Here is a 15,926-nt window from a genome sequence, read left to right on the forward strand (position 1 = left end):
ATGTACAGCCATGGGAGTCATATTCCTCCAATGCTCCTCCTCATCCCTCTGGGAGTGGGGAGAGGAGGAGGAGGGGGAAGTGAGCGAGCGGCTGCGTGGTTCCAAGTTGCCGGCTGGGCTTAAACCACGACACAGGTAGAAACCCTCTCCATGTTCCCATACCTAGAGGGGCTTGAAATTAGGCACTGCCAGGATCTGGGGGAAGCAGCCTTCACACAAAGGGAAATCTCTGCTTTGGTCAGCACCACCGGCTGCCCTTGACATATCACAAGAGCACCTTTAACAAAGTACGTCCCAAGTTCTCAAGCAAAAAGCAGTAGGAGGCTTTGCCTGGCTTTCCATGCAGCAGCATCACCACTTAAGGTCTCAAATCCTATTTTCCAAAATAAAACACCGATTCACCCAAATCAACCCCCATGATTCACACCCCTCCACCCTGCCCAGCAGCTCCTGGAGCACAGCTTGAACTGCTGACAAAGCTTTTGCATGGCACAGAGCGCTCAGTCTAAACCTAAACTGGGAACCAAACTCCAACCCAGGGAAGTTTCATGTTCCCCCGGAGAAGTTTTGTGCTGGTTAAATGATCTCCCTAAATATTAGAGGCTTTGAGTAACTTTACTAGGTGTTCAAGGCAACTTGAAGTGTCCTTTCAAAGGCTGGCATGCAATGCAGTACTTAGAATGGACCAGTAAAGCCCTTGAGCTGTGAGAGCTGCCCTCTTCCCACAGCCACCATCCTGTAGCACTTCACAGTGATCAGTCACTTCAGTCAGAAGCTCCAACTCACAGTTCTGCTACCCCAAAAGGGCAAATCATCTCCTTCTGCCACACTGTGTTTTGTATTTCCCATTTATCTCACATGCCCCTATAACACCTCAGCTCTATGCACCGTTATCCCCAGAAACAGCAGCTCCCAGCCAGGCAGGGCACAGGATGCACCACCCTGTACCCTCTGCACTGAGAGCAGCAGCACCCACCTGTGTAGAGGTCTGTGTCCGTGTACTCATCCACCTTCTTGTGCTGCAGGACGTAGTCAGACACCTTGGCCCCGATGGCAGGCTGCACGTCCAGCCACTCCAGAGAGACCACGGTGCTGGAGGGCTCCACGCTGGGGGAGAGCCGCAGGCTGGGCAGGAGACAGGAAAGACACCAAGTAAGACATCAGCTCCCTTTCCAGGGAGGAAACCACCTCTGCAAGCAGCACAACCCAGGCAGGGCTCACACTCATATGCAGGGATGTGCACGGGGGAGAGCAGGTAGGTGAGCATGGAAGAGCTTCCAGTTGAAGATCAGTTACAGCCTACTCAACGTGTGTCCTTACCTCCCCCTCCTCCTGGGAAAGCCTAGGTCACGCAATCACAACCATGCAACCCAAGCATCCATAGAAACATAGAATGGTTTGGGTTGGAAGGGACCTTGAAGCTCATCTAGTTCCAGCCCCCTGCCATGCGCAGGGACACCTTCCCCTAGAATCCCATCTAAAGGAGGCTTCATCTCCTGAACTTTAGCAGCCCCATGGGAAACCAAGGAGCAGAAAAGACAGGGAGGCTCCAGCTTAACCTTCATATAACCCAGCAGGGTTGAGTTTACAGGAGGGGAGGGTCTGGTCTGCATTGCCAGAGCAAAGGGAGGGAGAGAAGGGGCAGGTGTGGCTCTGAATTTACCCAGCTGCAAGTGAGCAAACCTCTGATGGGTGTGAACATCAGCCAAAGCAGGGCAGCTGTGCAGGAGCTCCTGCCCAGGCCAGGGATGACGTGGGTAAGGGACAAGGCAGAGCAGCTTTGTGCTCCTGGCTGTGCTAGTGCGAAGGCATCTGCTCTCTTTGCACCAGGGTAAATGACAACACGAAGTACAGGGCTACAGAGTCTCCAGCTCCACACATACAAGTGTGTTTGTTGGACTCAGGATGGGAAATGAATCCCCTCTGAGGATATTGGCTCACTAAGAAGGTGTTCTGCTCCTTGTGGCTCACTGGAGCCAGTCTTCCTGCTTTCTCAGCTAATTCCCCATCAGTTTGCTCCTGATTTGCTCTTGCTCTGAAAAGCCACAATGAATTGCACCGTAATTCCATTTCTTTCAGCATTTGAAATCCCATTCTACAAGCCTTGCTAATCAGGTGATGAAAATCTACAAGGAAACTTTCCAGGGCCACAGCTGGAGCCAGGATATCCTAAAGGCATCAGTCTCACATTAAGGAGTGCTGGCCTGTGGCCCCAGGGCTCACAGGTGAGGGGCAGGAGGTGCCCTTGGGCTGAGCCTATGGGAAGGGGATGGTACTGGGGGGCTGTGACCCACGGGAGGGGCTCTCATGGATACGTACACGGGTGGAGGGAGAGGGCTGCAGTTGGGGAGTCCGTTCTCATCGAAGGCGTTGAGGTCGCACCTGCACCAGTCTTCAATCACATCGCCTTTCCCCGAGCACCAGTATGAGCTCATCAGGGCTCCCTTGAAAGCCTGACGTGAGAACAAAAAGCGTGAACACGTGTGCTAAAGACTCGGTGAAATGCAGCCAGCAGCACGACTGTGCAGGACTCAGCATCAGGGACATGTGCGTGCAGAGCCCCGGCATCAGGAGACGCAGGGTGGATCTCCGCAGCTCTGCCACAGACCCTCTGCATGGCCCTGGGCAAGTCCCTTCACCTCCCTGTGCTTTAGCTCCTGAGTATCGAGTGATGCTGGTTCATCCCTGGGTGGGGATGGACACGATCCTAAAGAGGGGATGTCCTGTGTTAGAGGACTGAGCTGCCTGAAGAAACATTAACTTAAGCCTGTTGTGTCACCAAACATCATATGTAGGGTACCTGCTGCTGTGCACAATGAAATGCATCCCCGTGCCTGCCCCATAGCTGTTTCTGTCCCTCATATATTAAAGTAATTCCTACATCCCCAGCCACACAGCTCACTTCCATCCTTCTCATCGGTTATTCATAGGAGCTGCCCTCCTGCAAGCAAACTGCTGCTTTATTCACTGTGTAAGGAATACTCACAAGCAAAACAGCAGTATGTGGAAGCAAAAGACAAAATCCCATTAAATACTTGCAGGGTACTTGCCCAGCTGGGCAGTCTCCTCTCTGCAGGCTGACCCCAGCCTGACCAGAAGCCCTCCCAATGCTCTTAGTGATGCCAGCGGATCCCCAGAATAACAGCTTTTCATCTGCTGAGTCTGAGGCTGAAACACTAACTGAATTCCCAAAGCCCTCCAGGTCTAGCCCTATGGTGTGTTCCCTGCAGCTTGGTGTTGGTCCCCACACTGCAGCATGAAGCATCCCTTGCTCTATACCCTGCTGTAGTTCAAACTGCACTGATTTATAGTGGTTTCTCCTGCTACTCTTTGCCTGTTGTGCCTAAATAAACCCCCAGCTTAGAAGACAGGTCTCTCCCTGCACAAACACACACACAGAGCAAACGTTCACTCCAACCCCATAAAGCCGCAAAGCCCTGCTAGAATAATCGTAACACCAAAACTCCATCCACTAAAACAAACCTTTTTGTAATTCTTTTGACCTTTTAAAAGGCACTTTTTGGGGTTGAAAATCACTCAGAAGTCCTCATTCATGTACAGCAGCCCAGCTCGCAGCAGCTCTATTCCACCTATTCAAAGCTGCCTGCGGATGCCTGGCCCCAGCGATACTGCAGGTCACGCCTTAAAGATAAAACCCTGCCCTTTGAGGGGGACAAGGACAGCTCCAGCAGCTCCGGTATTGAGCAGAAAGCTCTAGGAAATGCACCATCCGGGAAGGTTTCTGAAAGCAGGGATATAAATAGAGCCTGACGTCAGGGCTCCCATTGTCCAGAGCCGAACATCCCCAGCACCTTTAACCAGGCGCCTCGAAGCTTTCGTGTCTGAAACAGTTTCTGCTTCCAGGCATTTTACAAAATGGGACTGTTCCAAAAGGGAGGGAAAAGAAAAGGAAGGAAAAACCATGTAAAAGAGAGAAAATGTGATGTTATTTTACTTTGTCCTTTAGACTGGAACTGAAGCGCTGGGCTTGGGGAGGGTATTGCAAAGTAAGGGGAGCAAGGAGAGAAGAGTTTATCTGATACATGAATAAATGGGTGCAGATACACTTGTGTAGGGAGCAGCAGGGCTGTGCAGGGCAGAAACACAAAATGATTCATGTAGATGGATGGGGAAATGTATGCTCTCCATAGGAAGCAGGGTAGACACATATGTTGTGGGTCCATGTGCGCACAGACATGCACTGCGGGTGAAGACAGCCACTGATTGATCCTTCTGCTGTCACCCTGTCCCCATCCCCAACCCTCACTGCTCTCCCTGTACATCCCAACCCAGGGAAGAAACCTCACCCACCTCATCCTTGCCCTTTAGCCAAATCCAATAGTCAATTCCTTTGTTCTATTTCCTTGTTTCTGCTCGTAAGTACAAGGCAGGATGAGCGATCCCTGCTCTGCCTGCCCAGCCTCGCACACGTTTCAATTAAATACTGCAGGCTCCCAGCCATCATCTGCCTTGTGTCAACCTTCACACAAACAAGGTTAGCTCAGCGATGCATCCTTCCATTGCTCTCATTAAAGCACCTACATGCACTAACCAGATTACTCAGAGCACGGCCAGTCCCCGGTGCCAGCATCCAGCTGACGTCAGGGCCAGGACTCACCTTCTCTCACTTTCTAGCAGGATTCCAAGCCAGCAGTTTCTAGGATCTTCCCATCAGTGCTGGGGAGAGCATGGCAAAAGGTGGGAAAGTGGCAAGTGTGAACTGATGGGTGGGAAATGGGTAAGACCATGCAGAAAGAAGGGACGAAGCTCTCTGCACAAAGGTGCTCACCATCACTCTACACCCTCCACGGGGATACCAGCCTGCTGTGTGGGAACAGTTGCTCCTCAGAAACTTCAGGAGAAACAGAGGGTCTCCATGAGTGTTGAGGACTCTCTGGTCCTCCCAGTACTGAAGTCAGACACAGTGTTTGCTATAGCTCACACACAGCCCACCCTTGATCTCCTCGGCTCCTCAGCCTGCTCCAGGCTCTGGCTGCAGTGGCAGAGCCTGCTCGCAGGCAGAGATCAGCACTTGAAGTCGCCTTCCCCTGCAAAAGCAATAGCCCAGCCCAAAGGTGGCAACCCTGTGAAAACCTCTCCTTCCCTTTCTCCTTCTGACAACGTAGCCTGGGAGGTACAGGACTGATTACACAAACCCAGAGAAACAGCAGCTGCCACCCAAACCAGAAGCCCAACAGCACAGAAGACCAAAAGCAGTGGACAAAGGATGCAGTGAAGGTGCTGAGACCTGTCCCATGAGCAGCAGCAACCTTTGGGAGAGTTTGAAGTGGAATGCACAGGGACCTCCCTGGTTTGTGGTGGCTGAGGACCCTTCTTCATCTTCCTTGGAGTGGGGAACTCCTTTTGTCCTGCCATTCCCTGCTGCCATGCTTGGAAATGTGCAGCAAACCACCTCCTCCTCACCAGGAGACAGCACATACAAGGCCATCTCCACCATGACCATCACCACATGCCTTGCCATGGTGGTCACACCAAGCTACCAAACTGGGAAACCCCAACAGGCCCTACCAGCACGAGGGACTTCCCAGGAGCATCCCTGTGTGCTGGGAATGGCAGCATGGCCCCCAATGTGCTCACCAACCGCTCCTTGGGATCTGAAGGCCCCTGTGTGCCCGAAGGCAACTTTATCTTTCATTTCAAAGTATCCAGATTGTGTTGTTTCCCTGTGAGTCAGCCCATTTAGTTTATGTCCTTCAGTGCCAGAGGGGAAATTTATGAGATGAGAAACTGGCTTGAAACGTTTATTTTCTAGATGACGAGTCGTGCCATTAGATATATAGCATTATGAATCATAAGAACAGCATCTAATTTGCTCTTAAAGGTATAATAGGCCTGACTCCCCACACCCATACACACACATATATTGGATTGATAGTTCCCCCTTAGATGGCTAGTTCATTTGTTTTGACACAAGCAAGACTTACAGGTCCATAAAGTCCCATCTTACCATAAGTTAAGCCTATTCATAAAACAAATATTAGGGAAACGAACGATCAGCTAAGCACATTTATCCTACACTCAATTGCATATGGATCTTTCTCCTGTTGTTATTTGTGCTCAGGGGGAAGCCATTTGGGCCCATTTTATAGCTTAGACACTCTGCAACAGAATATAGAAGAACATTCCCTTTGTCCTCTGTTAGACCTGGCTGATGGAGGGAGAAGCATTAAGTTATTTCAAACTGTGGGGTTTCTTTTGACATCCCCAGAGAGGTAAATTGCAGAACATGAAGGAACCTTTTAGATCAGGATTTGCAGGACTCAGCAACACCACGGGGGCTGCTGTTTCCAGATGGGATACTGGAAATGGCATGTGCTTGGCGCTTATCGGTCAATATCTGGTCTTCTCCCTGGCTGGCAGGGATATGAAAACCTGGCTCCACTGTTTCTTTGTGGTTGGTGTGCACACCTCTTCTTCTGGGAGAACTAAAAAGGAAATACAGGGAGATTAAAACCACCACAAATGAGCATGTAGGCTGGACAGGGGTGTGCTGGAGATAGTGGGGATGATCCAGCAGCTGAAAGCGTGGCACATTGTGAGGTTTGCACTGTTTTCCCTGGTCTTTGTTTGCTTGTTTGTTCTTTTTCCCAATGCAGAAGGAACGGAAGAAGAATGGAATGAGGCTGGGTTGTGCCAACAGACAGGCTCAGCCCCGTGTGCAGGGACAGACCCCCAGTGATGACACCCCATGTGGAGCCTGGCGCAACAGGACCACTGACCTGAGCTCCCAGACACTGCTGTGCTCCAGGCAGACTGTAGATAGCAACAGCAACGCTGGTCATCAAGGGAAAAAACACGGGGCGTAGGCTCAAGCTGGGATTTCACAGCCTGAACGGGATGCTACCCTGGTGATAGGCTGGCTGGAGGAAAAGCTTTCCATGCCCTTACAGTAAAGCTCAGTGCTGGTCACAGGAGATAAATGCTGCCCCTTAGTCTAGACATGTCAGGGGCGGGGAGGAAGGAGGGGGAAAACTAAGGATTTCCCAGGCCAGAGACTCTTTCCAGGATCATGCAGTTCGCGTCTGAAAGTCTGCTCCAGGTTCACAGTGAAGGAGGATGAAGTTTCCCTACTGCTGTTGGCAGGTGATCTCATCTTGTGCTGCTCACACCCTGCCTGCCTCCGGCTGCCTGTCCCCAGGGAGCAGCATCACCAGCACTTCATCCCGGGAAAGCACATCAGCGCTTTGCCGGAAAGGTCAGGGTGCTGGAAGGGACCCAGGGTGGGCAGAATCCTGCTTACTGTTACTGATGGGATCCGAGGGAGCAGCAGAGGACACTGTAAAACCTGGCAGCAGGGGAAAGCAAAGCCCCGTGCTGTGGAGCCAGCTCCACTTTCACACCTCGGCTACAAAGCTCCTCATTCTAGCGGCGCCCGGGCGGTTACAATGCTGCTATTCTTCCCCTGGAAACGCGAGTCGGATGTGGGCTGGAGCAGCAGCAGGATGCTTGAGTGCAAGGAGGAGGACAAGGGCCAATTAGCAGATATTAAAACAAAGCAAAACCAAATAAAGCCCCCCCACACACACACACACGCCCCAGACCAAAACACTCACCTCCACAATACAAACGCTGTCCCCATTCGCCCTGGCTCCCTTTCAGCTTTGGAGGTGGAAAAAGAAATCCCTGGCACTGGCTCTCCATGCCTGCAGGGGCTGCTTTGGGGAAGCTGTGCGTGTGCAGGGAGGATCACTGGCCTCCAGTGGCTCTGCCACTGGGTGCTGTAGAGGGGCCAAAGTGAGCCCATGGCCTTGGGGATGCCTTTCACCCTGTCCCCTTAGCCTCCTGCAAAACCTCACCCTTCTCCTGCTGGACCCAGATATGCAGAGGACATCAGGAGAACCACCAGCCTTGATACACAGGGTGCTGGGAAGAGCCCAGGTATCCACTCTCCTAAATGGGATTCAAGCAGTGCAACCAAACTCTTCCCTAAGAAACAAGTCCCAGTTTGACTTCTGCAGCCTCAGTTCCCATGCCCCTCCTCTTCAGGCTAACGTTTGTCCTAGTGCTGCTTAAGCCTAGGGCTGAAAGCCACAACGGTGAGCCCAGTCTGCACTGAACAGGGTGGGCTCCTCTGACAGACAGTGATGGAGATATGATGGACACGTGTCACCCATTGTGGGCCCTTCAGACTGTCCATCCTGGTAATTCAGAGTTGGAGTAATTGCACAGAAAGGCTCCAAGTACACAGTCGGGGCACGGCTCCATCACATTGTGCCTTCCAACAGCAATTGCAAGACAACCTTGACCCAAAGAACTGCCAACTGACCAAGAACCAACAGAAGACATCAAAACCAGCTACACTTCTCGCCTCTGCTGAAATACAGCCATTAGAGCAAGGGAGCAGCAAGGGCACAGAGATGGGCTGGACCCAGGAGGAAAAGTGACACCAGTTTGTGCAGCTCCCTTTGAAACCACCACTTTGCCATGGTCTCTACAAGCAGCCAGTCTGCTCCAGGGGAGGAAGGACTCCATCATCATCAGTGCATGGGGCACAAGCACACTGTGGTCCATGCACAGGCAGCAAAGCAGCTCTCACCAAGAGCCCTGCGAGGGTCCCAGCCATGTGCCGGGCTCCTGCCGAGGCCAATGGGGCCGGCAGTGGGGACGTGCCCACAGGGAGCCTCCCCACTGCGAGGGGGCCGTGGCTGCAGGCAGATGCTGACGTTACTCAATTGTCCAACTAAATCAAGGTCCTGGGGGTCTTCTAAAATCCAGGCTCCACGATCATTTGTCTCCTTAAATACAAACAACAGGGGTTTGAATCCATTTCCCTCTAGGAGCGAGATTGATCTCTGCTGCCCCACTTCCCCGCATCCTCCTCATCACACCACCCCGTAAGCACTTCTGCAGCTGGAGAAGCTGCTCTGCTAAAGCAGCTTTGTGTTTGTTTCAGATTTCATAGAATTATTAGGGTTAAAGGGACCTCTGGAGATCATGTGGTACAACCTGCTGCCAGGGCAGGGCCACCCAGAGCAGCGCACACAGTGTCCATGGTGGGTTTGGGATGTCTCCAGAGACGGAGACTCCGCAATCCCCCTGGGCAGCCTGTGCCAGGGCTCTGCCACCCTCAACTGAAAGAAGTTCTGCCTCATATTGAGGTGAAACTTGTTGTGTGTTATTTTATGGCCATTGCTCCTTGTCCTGTCACTGGGCACCACTGGAAAGAGTCTGGCACCATCCTCCTGGCGCCTGCCTTTGAGATACTGATCTGCATTGATGAGATCCCCTCTCAGGCTGCTCTTCTCCAGACTGACCAGGCCCAGCTCCCACAATCTCTCCTCATAAGAGAAATGCTCCAGACCCCTGAGCATCCTTGTGGCCTCCACTGGACCCTCTCCAGCAGCTTCTTGTCTGTCTTGTGCTGAGGATCCCAGAACTGAGCATCTCTATTCCGCCCAGTGCCCCTCAGGGTTAGCTGCCCATTCACCTTCCTGCAGCCCAGCCAGGGGATGTGGGGGTTTGCAGAATGGGCAAACCTGGGGTCTCACTTGCTCAGACTATGCCTTTTGGGGGACACCAGGGCTATGCTGGGCAGTGGGAAGCACATTGCCCAACCCATGGGGTGAGGGCAGGCAGCAATACACTGATGGTGGAGGAGGAAGACCACCACAACCTGCCACTCTCACTGGGGTGATGTGTGGCTCCCCTCTCCTTTGGCTCCAGGATGTTCACTAGATGGAAACCAGCCAGGGTCACCACATCTCTCTTCTCTCCCATCACATGCACTCAACAGCATCCTATCCTTGAGGTGCTGGGAGCATTTTGCCAGCAGAAAGCCCCACAATGGATAGAAGCTCCACTGACAAAGCTAGAGGTTTCTTCCAGCTTCTGCACTGAAGAATCTCCTCCAGCTTCATCTGGACATGGCAGTGGAGGGACTGCTCCATTGTGTCTGCAGTGCTTCAGAGCACAAGGGAAGCAGAAGAGAGACGTGGGCAGACAGCTTCAATCAAAACACAATGCAGGTTCCAGAGCTAAGGTCACAGCTTCTCTGTCTCTTTATACCTTCTGAACTCATGTTGTGAGCATTTAGACTGAAAAGCAGAGGAGCTCTAACAACAATGGTGCTATAAACCTACCTGGGCGAGTTTAATCCCACCAGGAGCAGTGGAGAGAGGACTCCAGCATTGCCTCTGTTCCAGCAAGCAGTCTTTCCTCTGTGAAACCTTCCACCCACAGCCATGTCAGCTATGAAAAAGCCATTCAACAAAGCCCCTCAAAGGGTGCTTGGGCTTTCAAACACACTTCCTTGACCCTGAGGAGCTCCTTGCCCAGCACTGCCAAAGTCCCCGGCCAGGATACTGCTATCAATGACTGTGCAAGTTCTCTGACCAATGCTGTTAAACCACAGGAGAGACAGAAACACCTCCTAGCAGGGCTCAGTCTGTAGCTCTCATTGCATGAATGAAGGGAAATTACCACCAATGGCTGGCAGTGCCCTGATCCACTGCTCCTCCCCACTGCTTGGAGTGATGCTTGGGCAGCACTGGGGAGGCAGAACAAAACCCTGCTCATCACACACAGCTGAGGGCTTCCTTAAACTTACAGCACAAATGCCTCCAGATAAATGCTCATGGGCAGCAAAAGGCAAAACCTGGCTTCTGGACCCCTTCTAAATTTCAAGCCCTTGCTTCAAAGCAAGAAGAAAACAGCAGTTCCCAACGACATGGAAATAAAGGGTTTTCCAATGCAATTCACATGGGCAAAGCAATAGATTTTCACCTGATCTCCCTCCTGGAAACGGTCAGTTTTAGCTGAAATCAAACATGCACACACAGGAAGATCACAAATCAGCCCAAGGCAGACACCCAGCATAGAAACTGAAACCCCAGCACTTCAGAGCCTGGCAAGGTCAGCAGCAACCGAGAGCACAGCTTTGGACGGGTGGTAGCTGCAAGCTTTAAAAGGTGTTTAACTCACTGCATCTGCCCCGATGCAAAGACAAACCTACACAAACTGAAGTGGACAAAATGTCTTTACCTGTGTCTTGCCCCATCTCTGCTAGATGGAAATACAAGAAATGTATATATATTAGACAGGAAAACTTTCAGCAGACTTTATAGATGTTCATATCCACGTTATTAATGACCTTGCTTTCTCTCTGTACATATATATACTTGTCTATGTGGACATATATGCAAAGAGAATGAACTTCACTGTTGACCACTATTATTTTTTAATACTATGGGGGAATTGGGATGTGCTTGCAGCTCCCATAAGGTCAGCATTTGCTGTATGGATTGAGTATAATCCATTTGAACGGGGAAAAGCAAAGCAGGGGAGCACTCAGCTGTGGTGCTGCGCTCCAAGATGCAGGACTTGGCTGCTCAGCTCAAGCATCTGCAAGTCTTGTCTGTGCCACAAGCAAAGCACTTTGAGTGCCTGGGACCACCCCCAGGCCTCCTACTCGATGCTGAGAAAGGACATTCATCATCCAGATCGTACATGAGATGCTCCTGACAGCACCCACCCTTTGGGAGCCCATCCCTTCGCACAGAGGGAGGCAGTGGTTTAAGCCAGCAGCTTTGCAGCACATTTGCAGAGGACCAGGGCACAGGGTCTCGATGATAGGGTGATGCCCCTGTGGTGGTGGCAGCTTCACACCACCCCTAGGTGCCTTTTCTACAGGGTACAGGCATGGCTAAAGTCACCTCCATCTCCTCCAGAGATAAAACCTCCAGCCCAAGAGCAGAGGTTTGTGCCATGGTGGCAGTGATGGATTACAGCCCCAGGCACCAGGATTCCTCCCTGCCTGCAGGGCTGGAGGGCAGCAGGGTGAGGAGAGGGAGAGGAATAAACATCCTGCAGGAGAGAGACTGATGGAGAGAAGGGTGAGAAGCAAGCTGGAAGGGAAGGGATGGAGGGAGCAGGACAGTCGATCAGATGAAGGTTTAAGAAATGAACGAGAAGGGGAAGGGAATGTGCTGGAGCTGATGTGAAACAAGGGATTCACACTGAGGGAATGGCTAGAAAAGAGAAGTAGGGACATGGAAGGCAAAAAACACTCCCTGTGCCTTACTGTAGCAAGGATGGGGATGGCCCTGGATGGGCTGGTGGTCTGGGGGGGGATGAGAGGGTCTGCCTTCAAGAGACACCCACAGACAAAATGAAACCCAGTCCAGCTGGGGAGTGTCAGAGAGGACAGTGTGCACTGAGCTGTCCACCCAGGGACCTGCTGCTGTGGATGACACAAGGTGACCTGGCATGTGGTGCTCCTGTTGTCTCCTCAGCACCTGCACCAGCAGCATCCTCTGTCCTGCAGCTACCCAAACCCTCACCCTGCCACCTCTAACCCCAACACCAGTGGTCAAGAGCACCCTAGGGTGAAGGGGAAGCAGACTCACACACAGCACCTTTCCTTGCACCCCAGGGGTGAGCATAGAGAAGGAGGAGGGATGCATTGAATGCAGCCCTGGCTGGGGCTTCTCTGATTTGGTTGTTTCATTGGGGTTGTGTGCATTTGCCTCAGGAGAAAGCACAATGCAGGCTGTCATCCAGCTGCAGCTGATGGGACCAATCCTCCACATGAGCCAGGGGAAGGGGAGAAGGACGCTGCTGCTGCTGGTGAAACTCAGGCTCCAGCTCCCCAGGACCAGGAGGCACCCCAAGCGATCCCAGCAGGGCAGACAGCACTGGGCACTGGTGAGGAGGAGGAGGGACCATGCAGAGAAGCAGGGTGGCATTGCCATCTGGGTGCAGGGGAGCTGGTGGCATCTTTCCTGCCTGTAGGAAACCAGCTTTCCCACTGATCTCCCTGTGATGCCCCATCCCAGCACTGCCCTGGACACACTGGTAACAGCAGGTCAATGTCTACACTAGAACAGCTCAGTGGGGAGAGCAGGTGCAGGTGAAGAAAGGATGCAGGATGAGAAAACAGTGAGAGAAAGGGAATACAGGGAAAAGAGCTGGAAAAAGAGAGGAACAGAGGTATGGAAGTCAGGCATGGCTGCAGGAAGAGCCAGGATGGTTGATAGGAAAGCAGAAACAAGATCAAGAGGTAGGCAAGGAGGGACAGTCCCCATAAGGGACTTGGGTGCTAGAAGAAGCAGGAGCTCTTTTGCCCATGGATCTGGGAAGGGCATAAGGCATCATCCCTGGTGGTGACACCTCCACGTGCTGCCCTCTGCATCCCACCCTCAGCTCCTGTGCACTGGCTCACTCCAGGCCTCTCAGTCACATGCAGGCTTAGTGCTAATAAGTGGCTTTAAGCAGGTCTGTCATTTTTGGACTTGAGTTTGGGGTTAAAGGGCTGTGGAGGGGGGTGGCAGCGAACTGAGAAAGAGGGAAATCAATCTCTGTAGGATTAACACTGAGGTTCCTGCAAGAGGCAGAGGAGCCCGGCCCCAGGGAAGGTTGGGAAGGTCCCTCCTGGAGTAACAGTGACCTCCTGTGGCTGTGGGACTGTCCTGAGGGCTTGGTTATTGCCTCCCCTCTGCACCAGGGCTTTGCAAAGCTACAGCCAAGACCTCAGAGCCAGCAGTGAAAGCCTTATGTGATGCCTGGCTCCTCAGATCCCTCCCCAGGTGACATCCAGCACACCAGTGTCTGCTGTGGGTGGACACCAGGAATGACAGTGGCCCTGGCTGCTTAAAGCATTGCCTTCACCATACCGAAGGCATGAAGAACGCAGAGAGAGACAGGTCTATGAGGACAGTGTAGGTCGTGGGCAGCAGAATTTCCCAGCTCCATCACTGACACCATCCTGAAGTGCTCCCCACCAAACACACACACAGAAACACTGCCCTGTTCCAGGGAACAGGGTTTGTGTTGGAAGGGACCTTAAAGCTCCTCCAGTTCCAACCCCCTGCCACGGGCATGGACACCTTCCACTAGAGCAGGTTGCTCCAAGCCCCTGTGTCCAACCTGGCCTTGAACACTGCCAGGGATGGGGCAGCCACAGCTTCTCTGGGCACCCTGTGCCAGCGCCTCAGCACCCTCATAATAAAGACTTTCTTCCTAATGTCTAAATCTACGCAGAGTCTGAGGAACGCAGACCAAGGGGTGACTAAAGCAGGATCACAGAGGAGGAGCTGCTCCATCACTCACCTCCCTGGTATCGTTGTCCTGGATCAGAGCGTACAGAGGCACCACGCGGTTGATCTCCAGCAGAACCGGTGTGGGGCTGAGCTGCTCCTTCCCAGGGCGCCGGCACAAGTGGCAAGTAGATGGGCAGCGTCCTTTCTCCTCGCAGTGAATCTCCACACCTGAGATGAGGTGGTCATCAGACAGCATCTGCGCTGTCAGCAGGCCTGAGAGATACGTGATGAAGGGCATGGATTTCAACTCCTTCTTGTTCCCAAGCTCGGTTGTTTCTGGTTTAGGGAGAGGGAAGAAACCAAACAACATTAACTAAAGCTAAGCACAGTCGTATTCCCGAAGCCAGGACAAACACAGCTGCTGGAGGTGTAGGCCAGGTGGGAGCAGGAAACCAGAAAGCTCAAGGAGAGAAAAACAGGCCTTGCAGGTCACTTTTTGGGAGTGGGTAGGAAGTGTGAGCACAGACAAGGACTTCTAGAGTGACAGACTGACCATATTCTCCTCCTTCTTCTTTGTAACTTGCACAGGCACCTTCTGCACATGAAACAAAACCACTCAAGTATATCCTACCTGCCAAAGGGAAACCTCTCCAAAGGGACCAGGACAATGAGCTGAGTGCCCTCACCATCATCCCAAGTGCAGCCCTCTCTAGTCCCTGTGGTCTTTAGCTCTCTCTTTTGGATAATACATTATTCAGGACACTGAGATGGACCCAAAGGAGGATGAAAAGAGACTGCACTGAGGGATGAAAGCCCCTGGGCAGTGGGTACGATGGGTACGAGAACAAACTCACCGCACGGGAACAGACAGAGGCATTACGAAACCCAGACTGTCAACACGCTGCTTTCAGGAACTATTCAGCCCTTTCAAACCCATTGTGAAACTTCCTGGTGGTCTCAACCACAAGGCAATGAACCCAAAAGAGCTTTACTTTGTTCTGCCTTGGTCCATATGCTCACAAAGGAGAAAGTCTCACACCTGGTGCTACCCTGAGCACAGGAGACGGGACTCCCATCTCCATCCTGTGCACCTCTATTGAAACTCTTCATCTGTAGATGCTCCTCTTGGGTTGACCCAAGGAAAGCCCAACTTTCATAACCCGGTGATAGACTTGGAGAAGAAAAGCCTTTCTCCATCCTGTGCTCAAATGAGGCTCCCAACGCCATGAGCTGGATGGCTGCTGCCTCCAGCAACAGCATCTGAGACCCATGAAGGAGCTGTAGAAGAACAAGGATTGTCTCAATGCCCTCGGCTCACAGTGACATGCAGCTGATCTGGCAAGGCACTGGTCAATTAGGAATCCAAGTAAACACAGTATTCATTCATGACTCCCGAAGGCCTTAGGCTAGGGACAGCCCTCCCCTGCTGCCTGGCTGACAGGGAGCACGTCTATGTGCAGGATCAAAGCTGTCATGGGCAGAATAAGCAAATTCCAACCAATCCAGCTTTCAGTGGAATAAAAGGGGGGCAGCTGCTAAGAGAAATTAAAACAAGGCTGTGAGGAGATGTCTCAACATCTAGAGACACTGGTGTGCACAGACATGGAAAATGAGAGTTGGAGCTGATTCCTGGAGAGATCATTTTCTAGAAGAGCAGCTCCAGGCAGTTTCAAGCCTCGTGAGGGGAAACCATGATGTGATAAACCGGGTGGCTCATAAAGAGGGAAGCTACAAGGTGATACCATGGACCTCTTCTTGCTCCTGGGTAAAAGTGATGTGGTTTTAACATCGCTACTATACAACATGTAGAAGAGAAAGGAGATGACAGTGACACTTCTGGGCTGCAGAGCTTCTTCTCCAAAGCTAAAGCAGTGATTTCAGTGATCCTCCATGGGGAAGGAAGTTTTGGAGCCATGCTATAAGGGAGAA

General features: G+C 52.1%; 1 protein-coding gene across 1 annotated transcript in view; it reads right to left on the reverse strand.

The window, feature by feature from the left end:
• Positions 1 to 14,328, reverse strand: part of LOC104411917 (astrotactin-2-like) — a 96,920-nt gene extending 82,592 nt beyond the window's left edge. The window contains 3 exon segments of the mRNA XM_010022463.1: positions 977 to 1,125; positions 2,320 to 2,453; positions 14,068 to 14,328. Coding sequence (XP_010020765.1) covers positions 977 to 1,125; positions 2,320 to 2,453; positions 14,068 to 14,295 — 511 coding nt within the window. The 5' untranslated portion in view covers positions 14,296 to 14,328.
• Between the last annotated feature and the right edge of the window lie 1,598 nt (positions 14,329 to 15,926).

This window comes from Nestor notabilis, unplaced genomic scaffold (genome assembly GCF_000696875.1).
Source record: "Nestor notabilis isolate BGI_N333 unplaced genomic scaffold, ASM69687v1 scaffold21719, whole genome shotgun sequence".
Taxonomy (NCBI): Eukaryota; Metazoa; Chordata; class Aves; order Psittaciformes; family Psittacidae; genus Nestor; species Nestor notabilis.